General features: G+C 50.8%; 1 protein-coding gene across 18 annotated transcripts in view; it reads left to right on the top strand.

Annotated features, from left to right (window-relative positions):
* The window catches only part of PTK2 (protein tyrosine kinase 2), a 116,458-nt gene that overhangs the window by 68,410 nt on the left and 35,536 nt on the right, over positions 1 to 12,512 (top strand). For 16 of the 18 annotated variants that reach the window (XR_009449614.1, XM_059672387.1, XM_059672377.1 and 13 more), the window contains 5 exons: positions 212 to 312; positions 4,767 to 4,882; positions 5,582 to 5,682; positions 8,908 to 8,997; positions 11,818 to 12,022. Coding sequence is in view for 15 of the 18 variants with exons in the window: in XM_059672387.1 (XP_059528370.1) it covers positions 212 to 312; positions 4,767 to 4,882; positions 5,582 to 5,682; positions 8,908 to 8,997; positions 11,818 to 12,022 (613 nt within the window). In the remaining 3 variants the exon portion in view is untranslated. The remainder of the gene's footprint in view (positions 1 to 211; positions 313 to 4,766; positions 4,883 to 5,581; positions 5,683 to 8,907; positions 8,998 to 11,817; positions 12,023 to 12,512) is intronic. The other 2 variants (XR_009449616.1, XR_009449615.1) reach the window with 1 other exon arrangement.

Below are 12,512 nucleotides of genomic sequence, written 5' to 3'. Positions count from 1 at the left end.
CGCTCTCCATCTCTGGGACTGGTGACCACGTGACAGGCAGTAAATGAATAAATCTGGAAGCCCTGCGGGACTTGGTCAGTGGCCTAAGCATAGCCTGAGCCCTGTTGTGTGTCTGACTTCAGTCCATGGGCTGGTGGGGACTGCTGCCTCAGCCAGCCATCACCACCCCACAGCCTGGTGAGAAAGTAACTGTGGACACTGTTCTCCCCAGTAACCATGCGCCAGTTTGACCACCCTCATATCGTGAAGCTGATTGGCGTCATCACGGAGAACCCTGTCTGGATCATCATGGAGCTGTGCACTCTCGGAGAGGTACCGTGTGCCAGACCCAGCCTGTGGGCAGGCTGCCCGCTCCGTGTGCCATGATCTGGCCTGTGTGGGCGGGCTGCTGGTGCAGGTCAGCTCGCCTCTGTACTCATGCAGTCCACACTGGCTGTGTGATGTCCTTTGTTAAGAAAGGGAAGTATATGTTGTGTCCCCTGTGGTTTTGACTCAGAGGGTATAGTACAATGTCCTCACCCTTACATTCCCCAGTCGTCCCCTAACTCAGGCCCAGCAGCGTATCTGCCCCAGCCAAAAATGTTAGGACTGGAAGCAACAGTCCTGACAAAAGTGGATCTCTTTTCCTCTCCGGTGCTGGGAGGGTGAGAGAAGCAGTGGCGAAGCAGTCCTGGATTTTGGTAAATCTGAAGGGTTCCTTAAGCTTTTTAGAGTTCACATTAGTCCCGCTGACATTAGTCACAGTTTTTAAATATGAGTAACAGTGTGAAGAGCTCTCCTTATTTGACTTTCTCCAGAACACAGAACTAATCTCTGTATACCATCACCTGGGAACTTGTTCCCAATGCAAATTCTTGTGCCCCACCCCAGGCCCGCTGGCTCCTACCCTGGGCGGGGGGGCCAGGGGCGGGCACAGCAACATGGGCCCTGAGCCCTGCTATCTTCTGCACGCCGCTTCGGTAGCCTGGCCTGGTAGGGGATCAACACAGGTTGATTTTTCAGATGCAGTTTTCTGCTCCTGAAAGTTAATGCAACCTTTGCAAACATTACACACATTCCTCGTTTTTTAAAAGGTCCCAAATAAGGTTTGCTTCTGATGAATATTGGGTTACCAGCTACCAGGAACCTAAGTGTAGTTTGTCCTTCCTCCAATTTGCAGCATCACCCCCACACCCGCCTTTGAGAGGGCCCTGCCTGAGGTCCCCATGCTCTTCTCCCCACGTAGGCTAACAAAGTTTGCTGGCTGGAGCATTTTAAGGCCCTACAGTGTCTCCCTTCCTCTGCTCTACCTTTCTGTATTTCTGTGTTTTTTGTTTTGTTAAATATCTTTTTATTGATTTCAGAGAGGATGGGAGAGAGAGAGAGAGAGATAGAAACATCAATGATGAGAGAAATCATTGATTGGCTGCCTCCTATATGTCCCCCACTGGGGATTGAGCCCACAACTCGGGCATGTGCCCTTGACCAGAATCGAACCCAGGACCCTTCCTTCAGTCTTCAGGCCAACACTCTGTCCACTGAGCCAAACTGGCTAGGGCTGTTTCCATATTTTTGTACAGTATTTTTCTGCTTTGCTTTTGAAGAATTTGCTAATTCTTTGGGATTAAAAAATGTTTCTCCTTTATATGTTGATTTTATAGAATTAGAGTATTCAGCTCCTCTGCCTTTCTTTGCTATGTTAGCATTTAGCTGAATTAACCATGACAGTGGTAGACACCACTGGGATAAATACCCAAAACACGACCAATTTACCTTTCTGCACCCAAAACTCCATGAGGGTGGTAAGTGGGGGGGACACTATTCCTCCCACCCTCCCTCCTCATCACCTATCCTCAGATCTGCCCGGGATGGAGTGGTGTGAGCTGACCATGCTTGTGTATGGGATTTTTTTGAGAGGTGACTAGATCTTTTTGTTTTCTAATATTATTTAGCAACTAGTGCCCCAGTGCAAGGATTTGTGCACATTGAAAGGAAATTAAAAGGTGGCTGGAGAGGCGGGACTGGGTGAGACAGGCCATACATACCCTGGAGCCAACCTCCCGCGGTCCCTCCCTGGTCAGCGGTAATGTGGCTCAAAGGGCATCTGCGGAAGGGTGTCTGCGGAGTGAGCAGGGTCCCTCTAGCGGGTGGGGTCCCTTGGCCTGGCCTGCGGGGATCAGGCTGAAACTGGCTCTCCGACATCCCCTGAGGGGTCCTGGATTGCAAGAGGGCGGTTCTCTGGTGACGCACCCCAGAATTGGGCTCCCTTTTCTCTGGTTTTGGGGTGCATCACCCAAGAACTGCCGCTGCCAAGTCACCGCAGCTCTGCAGCTCCTGCACCAGTGTCTGCCCCCCTGGTGGTTATTGTGAGTCATAGCTACCGGTTGGATGGTCAGATGGTCGCTTAGCCTTTTATATATATATACTAGAGGCCTGGTGCATAAAAATTTGTGCACTCGAAAAAGGGGGGGTCCCTCAGCCCGGCCTGTATCCTCTCGCAGTCTGGGACCCCTCGGGAGATAACGACCTGCTGGCTTAGGCCTGCTCCCAGGTGGCAGAGGGCAGGCCCAATCCCTAGGTGCAGCCCCTGGTCGGGCTCAGAGCAGGGCCAATTGGGGAGTTGGGGCGCTGCCCCCTGTCATGCACAGAGCAAGGTGGATCGGGAGGTTGTGATGCCACCCTCAGTCACGCTCAGGGTAGGGCCGACTGGGGGATTGGGGCACCGCCCCCTGTCACACTCAAGGCAGGGTCGATGGGGAGGTTGTGGCGCCACCCCCTGTCACGCACAGAGCAGTGCCAATCGGGGTTGGGGCGCTGCCCCCTGTCACGCACAGAGCAGGGCCCATCAGGGGGATTGGGGCTCCATACCCTGTCACGCACAGAGCAGGGTCAATCAGGGGGTTGGGGAGCTCCCCCATGTCACTCACAGAGTAGGGCCGATAGGGGAGTTGGGGCACCGCCCCCTGTCACACACAGAGCAGGGCAGATCAGGGGGTTGGGGCGCCACCCTCTATCACCCACAGAGCAGGGCCGATCAGGGGGTTGGGGCGCCGCCACTGTCACACTCAGGGCAGGGCTGATGGGGAGGTTATGGCTCTACCCCGTCACACACAGAGCAGGGCCCGTGGGTGGGGGGTTGGGGGGCCGCACCCTGTCACACACAGAGCAGGGCAGATAGGGAGGTTGTGGCCCCGCCCCCTGTCACACACAGAGCCGCAGGGCGATCAGGGGGTTTGGGTGCTGCCCCCTGTCACGCTGATCCCGGTGCTGGGAGGCATATTACCCTTTTACTATATAGGATAGAGGCCTGGTGCATGGGTGGGGGCTGGCTGGTTTGCCCTGAAGGGTGTCCTGGATCAGGGTGGGGGTCCCCACTGGGGTGCCTGGCCAGCCTGGTTGAGGGGATGATAGCTGTTTGCAGCTGGTCACACACCCTTCAGGGTGGGGGTCCCCACTGGGGTGCCTGGCCAGCCTGGGTGAGGGGCTGAGGGCTGTTTTCAGGCTGGTGGGTGACTGAAGCTCCCAACCGCTCCTTTTTTTCTTTTTCTTTTTTTTATTATTCTGGGCGAGCTTTAGCTCTGGCTCCAGCTCTGAGGCCTCTGCTGCTGAAAGCAGGTATCTGGTTTGTTTAGGTTCTATAACCAAAACACTGTTTAACTCCAGCTCTGAGATCCCGGCTGGCTGAAAGCTGGTTTCTGGGGTTTTGTTTAGCTTCTATATTCGTTACAATGTTTCAAACTGCAAGCTCAGAGGCCGGCTAGGCAGGTGGGGAATGTTGGTTTCCTCCGTCACTGAAGCAAGCAAGCCTCATATTAGCTTCCAGCTGCCTGGCTGCCGGCCGCCATCTTGGCTGGCAGTTAATTTGCATATCGCCCTGATTAGCCAATGGGAAGGGTAGCGGTCGTACGCTAATTACCATGTTTCTCTTTTATTAGATAGGACTAGAGGCCCAGTGCACAAGATTCGTGCACTCAGGGGGTCCCTCAGCCCAGCCTGTGCCCTGTCACAGTCCAGGAGCCATTGGGGGATGTCTGACTGCCATGGAGGTGGGAGAGGCTTCAGCTACTGCCCCTGTGCTCACCAGCTGTAAGCTGGCTCAGGGCTTCTGGCTGAGCGCTCCCACTGTGGGAGCTCACTGACCACCAGGGGGCAGCTCCTGCGTTGAGTGTCTGCCCCCTGGTGGTCAGTGCACGTCATAGGGACCATTCTGTCATTTGGTTGATTTGCATATTAGCCTTTTATTATATAGGATAGATATTTTGTGCTTTTTTTCATTTCCTGGAAACATCTTTCTGATTTTTTTCAAAAGTTTGTCTATAGTCATGAAGATTCTAACGAGATAGGGTTTCAAATAAAGAATGATTAACACATTGTATGCGGGAAATGTATTTATACGTTTTACGTATTTATACGTTCTACCAGTGTAGTAGAGCGCAGGACACGTATTAATACGTTTTTTTATAGACTAGCGGTAGAATGCGGGTAACGTATAAATACGTAAAGTTATCGTAACTTTACTGAATGTTGCCATTTGCGCAAAAAATTAGCAAAAATGGCCCGTGCCACCTGTTAGCGCACGATAAAAACTATCCGCAAACAATGTGTTAACCATAATTTTTGGGCTAGGTTGTTTGGTTCGTCATGCTTTGCTAGTAGGGAGAATTGAAGCCATTCTCACTGAGTGCATTTAGAGATGGGCAGCGTTGTGGTTGGATGTAGCTCTTTGGCTGTGGATTTCTGTTCTCCATCACTAATCCTTCCACTGTGTCTTGGTCACTGTCCCAAAGCTGCGGTCTTTTCTGCAAGTCCGGAAGTACAGTTTGGATCTGGCGTCCTTGATCCTGTACGCCTACCAGCTTAGCACAGCTCTCGCCTACCTGGAGAGCAAGAGATTTGTGCACAGGTACGATTGGGGGAAGGGGGTGGCTTTGTGCTACTTGACCTGGTGTCAGGTGCTGTGTCTGCCCTGGCCGAGTGAGGTGTCAGTTTAGATCAGTTCAGTTTTCCTCCCACAAATACTATGGAGAGCCTGACCACGGCACTAGAGCAGCGAACACTCCGTCCTGACACACATTGGCCGGGACCTGCCAGGACGCGGAGTGTCATGAGCATCCATATGGTGTCCTCTGGGAGTTCTGATGATAACCTGGGTCTAGTTTGAATGCAAGTGAGGGCTTGGTATTGTGTTAGTGTTTGGTGATCTGGCATTAAAGCGAGCACATCAGCAAAGACACTGACAAGTAATGAGATGACTTTTATTTCATCCTGCCTCTGAGGCCAGCAGGGTCCGACCATGGCTGTGGGTCACTGTCAGTAATGCCGCTGCAAAAATGATTGTTTGAAAAGTAATGAGTGGCTTCATTATTGGAGAATGCGCTTTGTCATCATCATTCCAAATACTGATCATCATATTAACGAGTAAATATCTGCCAGAAGAAACATTTGAAATAAAATAATAAAGTGTCCTTTTTTTCAGTGTGTGGTAAATCTCCTGTTTATAAGCTCTCTTTCAAAGTACCTATATGTCTTTATATAATATAGATGACTTTGTGGTTTATTTTCCTTGTGTTAAAATTTGTTGGCCCAAATTCTTCCTTATCAGGGACATTGCTGCTCGGAATGTTCTGGTGTCCTCAAATGATTGCGTGAAATTAGGAGACTTTGGATTATCCCGATACATGGAAGACAGTACTTACTACAAAGGTAAGATGGGAGCAATAAATAAGCAATAGGTTCAGGACCTTTAATGGGTGTTATTCCTTTAAAGCAGTGGTTCTCAACCTTGGCTGCACATTAGAATCACCTGGGAGTCTTTTTAAAGTCCTGATTTCTGGGCCTCATCCTCCGGAAATTCTGTTTCTTTGTTACTAATGTTGTGGCCCCACCCCATAACAAAGAAACAGAATTTCCGGAGGATGAGGCTCAGAAATCAGGATTATTTTTTTTTTTAAATATATTTTATTGATTTTTACAGAGAGGAAGGGAGAGGGATAGAGAATCAGAAACACCGATGAGAGAGAAACATCGATCAGCTGCCTCCTACACCCCCACTGGGGATGTGCCCGCAACCAAAGTACATGCCCTTGACCGGAATCGAACCCGGGACCCTTCAGTCCGCAGGCCGACGCTCTATCCACTGAACCAAACCGGTTAGGGCCAGAAATCAGGAGTTTAAAAAGATTCCCAGGTGATTCTAATGTGCAGCCAGGGTTGAGAACCACTGCTTTAAAAGGTATGTTTGTAAGAAATAGGCTCAGCTGATTGTTGACAGGTGTGAGTGAGTTCACGGGAAGGACAGCCTTCCGACAGGCTGTGCTGGAGCGCTGGTGTCCACGGACACGCGTGGGCCTCAGCCTGACCGCCTCCATGTCACTCACAGCAGGTCACAGACAAGGACAGAATGTAGAGCTTCTAGGAAAAACATAAGAGTAAATGGCATCTAGGGCTGGGCAAAGAGCCCTTGGACTCAATACCAAAACATCCATAGGAGGAAAAAATAGATAGATTGGGCCTCATCAAAATTAAAGATCTTTGTTCTGCAAAAGACCTGTTAAAAGAATGAAAAGACAAGCCACAGAGTGGAAGAAAATATTTGCCAACCACATATCTATCCAACAAAGAACTAATGTCTAGAATATAAAAAGAACTCTCAAAACTCAGCAGTAAAAAAAGAAACAAAATGGGCAGAAGAAAGAAAATGAGCAGAAGATATGAAGAAAGATCTTACTGCAGAGGATGGGCAGGTAGCAAATAGTAAATGATTAAAGAGGGACGTAGAGATGGCGACCACAGTGAGATCCTGTTGCACACCTATCAGAACAGCTGAAGTAGAAGTGGTGATGCCATCAAGTGCTTGGCGAGAACACAGAAACCAAATTCCTGAAATCACTTGTGAGAAATAAACAGTGCAGCCGCTCTGGAAAAGAGTTTGAAGTCTTTGTAAAAATTATTTATTTATGTTAAAATATGTTTTCATTCGTTTCAGAGAGAGGAAGGGAGAGAGAGACAGAAAACATCAATAATGAGAATCATCGATCGGCTGCCTCCTGCACGCCCCCCCACTGGGGATCGAGCCTGCAGTCCGGGCATGTGCCCTAACCAGGAATTAAACTGTGATCTCCTGGTTCATGGGTTGACGCTCAACCACTGAGCAACACTGGCTGGGCTATTTTTTTTTTTTAATCCTCACCCAAGGATATGTTTTTTTATTGATTTGAGAGAGGGGGAGAGAGAGAGAGAGAGAGAGGAAGAGAGAAACGTTGATTGGTTGCCTCCTGCATGTGCCCCGACTGGAATCGAACCCGCAGCCTTTCATGTAGGGGCTGACTCTCCAACCACCTGAGCCACACCAATGAGGGCAAGAGTTTTCGGATCCTTTGCAACCTAAGCATGCAACTACCATGTGACCCGCAGTGACATCCTGGGCATTTCTCCAGGAGAAATGAAAACTTATGTTCACTCCAAGCCTGTATTTGAAGGGTTATTGCAGCTTATTTCTTGTAGCCAAGGATTGGAATCAGCCCAGTGCCCTTCCTCCGGTGGACACAGTCAGACCCCGCAGCACGGGGTGGTCCCATGCTCGGAGAAAGGCGTCTGACACACCTCCAGGACTTCCGCCCATGAGTTTGAACTGAGATCCAGCTCATGTGATTTTTCTTCAATTTGCCAATCTTGGACAGATTGACTTAGGTTCTTCAAATTATTATTGACCAAATGTTTTTATTAATAAATGTTTGTATTCTAGAGTTTCAGCTAAGGTTTGAATTATAAATTCCTATTATGCTATTCGTGTGTATTCTAATTATTACTACTGTTTACAAAGGCCAGTTTCTCAGTTGATGGACTCTGCTTGTAGCTCCTGGCTGCTCTCTCCCATATGCCTTCTGTGTACTACAGCCTGAAACAACTTCAGCAGTGAGCCGTTGTTGTATGAAAAGAAAAGTCTTTGGTTGTGTATTCATTTTGGTTATTTGGTCAGATAACTGTAAAACAGCCAAGTCAGCTTTCCCGTGTTTGAAAGTTTAGTTCATGTCCAGCTCAAATACTAACTAATCCAAGTGCTGGAATCCCAGTGAAGAGCTAACCCCTAACAGCAGGGTACGCGAGCCTGCCATCGTTTAGCGTTGAATGGGCAGTGGGCAGCTTTGTGCACATAGCCTCTCAGAAAGGTCAGCGTGTAGAGTCCACTGGACTTGGGGAAACCACCCTGAGGGTTGGGGTCCTTCGGGTCAGTGCACAGCTGTAGAGCAGTTTGTCTGGAAGGAAGCAAACAGGGTTTGAGCTCAGTTGTCAAGAAGGTTCTGGAAGTTAAACGGGAAAGTGTAATTGGAAGGAATATAGTTGTCTCCTGACGCCAAGTCACCAGAGGCGTGCTCCCTCCGCCGCAGAAGGAAAGCCAAGCTCGGACTCGTCACCCAAGGCGCCCGAGCCTCATGTTCTAAAGAAAAGAGAACCTACCCGGACAGGTTTAGGGTTGAAGGGTATAGATGACGGAGATAAGCATGCATACGTACTCTTTCCCTGGGCACCTGCTTCAGAGTTCCAGGTGGCTTCATGAATGGAAGGGGCTGTCTGTCCTTCGCATGAGCTCCTACTGCGAGGGCTGCGTCCTGTGGATGAGGAGTTGCTTGGGGAATCGTGAAGCTGCTTAACTGAGCTCAAGCTAAGCCTTCTGCACGGCTCCCTCTCCCTTTCTGCTCCCGCCTCCCCCCGGGAGGGCACCAGTGCTCCTCTCCCCTGCCCAGTGGAACCTGTCACCCTGCCTGGGACCTCAGGACGTCAAGGGAAGGAAAGTAATTCTCCCAGAGAAACGAGGTTCAGGGCCCAGTGTTGAAAGCTTTTTATCTTGGTACTAAAAATCTCACAAGCTGTAATTGTTAGCGTCCTCAGCAGGTAACAGAAACTCACTGTCCAAATTTAATCTTCTAGCTTCCAAAGGAAAATTGCCTATTAAATGGATGGCTCCAGAGTCAATCAATTTTCGACGCTTTACCTCAGCTAGCGATGTGTGGATGTTTGGTGAGTATTTGACAAGCTTTGTGTTGTTCTGACGATGTTCCCCCGCTCTCCGAAATGCACTGCGCCTGGTCCGAGCATGTGGGTGGTGTCCTCTTGGACTCACTGGGCAGACAGCCCTGGAGCTGCACGCGCCAGCTGCCAGGTGTGGCTTCTGCAACGACCGCTCTGGTCCTTTCCATCACTCTTCCCTTGCTTCTCCCCCACAGGGCGGTCGCCTCTGCTCCCTTCTCTCTCCTCTCTCTCTCTCTCTGTCTTTTTGTTCATTCCTTTCTGTAATGGACTTGAGTTAACTGTCCCTCTGGCTCTGTGATTGTCCCTCAGACCCGGGGACCTGAGTCCGTGCTTCCTCCTCTCTGCTGGACTCTCCTCCTTCCTCCCTTGTCTCAGGGCTTGAGGTTTGACCCTTGTCTCTATGGTCCTGCCCCTTCCATGTCTGCTCTGTCCCTTCCCGCCTGACCCACCTCCTGCTGTGGGTCATTGAGCACCTCCCAGCTAGTGTAAGGGGCTCTCCGAGTCCACACTGCACATCCGGTTTTCAGTTCCTTACCTTCCAGTCCAGATGACGCCCCCTCCCCACCCCCTTCTGCTGTGACTCCTCCCACCTGGAACACCTTATCCCGTACTCTCTCCCCTAGTGCAAGTTCTGTATAACCTCAAGGTCAGCTGAAATGCCCCTTCCGTGAAGCTTCCTGTGGCAGGGGTAGCGTCCAGATGCAAGGACTCCCTGTCTCCGCGTCTTCTGCACTTTCCCTGTCCTAACACTCACGTGGAGCTTGCGCATAGTCTAATATGTGTCTTCTCTGCTGGTATGTTTATGTACCTTTTCCTATAAATAAAAACAACTTCATCTCTGTCAAGTGTGTGTCCTTATTTTCTCCTATTCCCTGCTGTCGATTTAGTAACCGTCTAGTGCTCTCACTGACCCCAGGCTCAGGGAGGGCCTCTTCAGCCAAGTAGGAAGCAGTCCGACAGGGTCAAGAAAGGCTCTGGGGCCCAGCCGGTGTGGCTCAATGGTTGAGCGTTGACCTATGAACCAGAAGGTCATGGTTCAATTCCCCATCAGGGCACATGGCTGCTTGTGAGCTCTATCCCCAGTAGAGGGTGTGCAGGAGGCATCCGATCCATGATTCTCTCTCATCATTGATATTTCCATCTCTCCTTGTCCCTTCCCCTCTGAAATAAAGAGAAGAAAATATTTAAGAAAAAAGGAAAGGGAAGGGAAAGGGAAAGAAAAGAAAAGGGCTCGGTCCCAGGACCTCGCTCGTTAGCTGGGCAACTAGGGAGCAGGTTACTTATGTTTGCAAGGAAATTCTGTCCTTCAGAGAGTCTAAATGCCTGTTTCTTTCACATTTTAACGTTCCTGGAACTGGGCTTTGTGCATACCAGTGGCGTGTTCTGCACTGGGTTGCAGGGCCTGTTTCCCTGTGGCTGCCTTGCCTGCGCTCAGGGGGACCTGGTCTGTTCTGTGCATGTTTCCTTTCTGGTCTGGATGAGTTGAAAGAGCTTTTTGGTGAGACGAAGACAATTCTCAGAGATGACAAAGGCTTGTATCATCACTTAGCTGGCAGCATTCCCCCATTCTTAGTCATAGAAAAGAACGGTGCACCCTGCAGCCCGTGGCGTCTTAGACTTGAGGAAACGCTGTGTTTAAAGAGATGGAAGGTGAGAGGGTTGAGGATGACGTGCGCATTCAAGGAAGGGTGTCAGCGGTGTGCCATGTGTTCAGTGTGGCCGATAGTGCGGTCCCAGTTCTGGTGAGAGCAGCACGGAAGCGCTGTCTTTCCTCGGGAATTGTTGGGCTTTGGCTGATTCCAGGCTCTGACTCACGTGCTCTGAGAACTGCCGGGCCTCCTCTGAGGGATGGGCCGTTTTAGGAGCTGAAGATGCGGACGGAAAGCCCAGCTCCCCTCCTGAGGGCAGCAGGTGCACAGCGTGCGCTGCGGAGGAGGAGAGGGCAATCGGGAAGAGCTTTACAGAAGAACTCGCAGATGTGCCTCCGGAGGAGGGTTAGTGAAGAGGAGGTGAAGGGCATTAAGTCGGAGAACTCACATGAGCAAAGGCACGTTTGTGCACCTTCAGGGTGGCAAGATCTCCAGGGGCCAAAGTGCCGGGTGCTGACCAGACGCTCCCAGGAGAAAGCCGCCCTCCCTCCTCGCCGGGCTCGGTTCCCTGGTCCTTCCCAGGGGTGGCCCTCATTTTCAGTTTGAGGTTTGGTTCATTTGTTTAATTTAAAGGTGAATGCCCAGTTGTTCAGACGATCCTGAAAAAGTGTGAGATTCTCAAGGGTCGGTTGTGAGGAGACTTTCTGAGGTTGATCGTGCAGTCAGTGGATGAGAAGTTCTAGGCGCAGTGACTGACTTGTGGGTGAACAGTCCATGTGCACCGAGTCCAGGACAGACCACCGGTCTAAAGGGCTCCAAGCGTTCCAGCTGCGGAAGTCAGTGTCGGGCTTCCGTCGCTAGGCCGCGGGTCAGCCGCTGCGCTCATAGCCGCTCCGACTGGCGGGCGAGGAGCTGAAACCTATTCCACTCACTGCCTTGGAGCTTCCTTTGAACTGCCCACCAAGCCAGGAAGTGGCCCTGTACTGCCAGGCCGTTTTCTAATAGGCGTTTTAGAGAAGAAAACCTCATAGAAAAATTACGGTTTTTTCTTTGGTAATTTAATGTTTCGTTATTCACATTATATTAGTGTTGCTGTTCCTACAAGAGCTCATTGAATGTGCTGTATTGAGCTGATTGCCACATCACACAGCTGGTGGTCTCGTGCTGCCTCTGAAGCGATCCTGCTAAGTCCCCTGTTCTGTTCTCACCCATTTCACAGGTGTATGTATGTGGGAGATACTGATGCATGGTGTGAAGCCCTTTCAAGGAGTGAAGAACAATGATGTGATCGGGCGCATTGAGAATGGGGAGAGATTGCCAATGCCTCCCAATTGCCCTCCCACCCTCTACAGCCTTATGACGAAATGCTGGGCCTATGACCCCAGCAGGCGGCCCCGGTTCACTGAGCTCAAGGCTCAGCTCAGGTAGGAGTGGGGGGAGAGAGGGCCGGGCTGGGCAGGCTCCGCTGCTCCCTGAGTGATAGCAGTCATGGTCGCTTTATTAGTGCGTCAAAGGCTGACCCTGGTTCTTGGGCAAACATAATTTTGAAACTTATTTTGCATTTATTTATATCGTGCAAGAGTCTTAAATAGATTACATCTTCAAATCTTAATGAACTTCAAGTTATGATGAAATCTCTCTCCCCTAACTTCTCACTGACTTCGCATGGCATGCGAGCTCCTCGGTAATGTGGTCCTCGCTTGCCTGTCCGTCTCCTCTCACACCTCAGCCCCAGCCCTGCCCCTGCCTGCGCCCTGCAGCACCGCTCCCTGCCTCTTCTCAGGCTGCTCTCTCAGGTGCCTTCCCTGCCCTCGGCACAGGGCCCCGATGAACCTGTGCCGTCTTTAGAACCAGCCCAGATGTCCCCTCCCTGAGGGCGCTCCCCCGCCCCCCACCTGCCCTGCCCCAAGAGGC

This window comes from Myotis daubentonii, chromosome 17 (assembly GCF_963259705.1).
Source record: "Myotis daubentonii chromosome 17, mMyoDau2.1, whole genome shotgun sequence".
Taxonomy (NCBI): Eukaryota; Metazoa; Chordata; class Mammalia; order Chiroptera; family Vespertilionidae; genus Myotis; species Myotis daubentonii.
The sequence above is the reverse complement of the archived record's forward strand: the minus strand, read 5'-3'. Positions and strand labels throughout refer to the sequence as shown.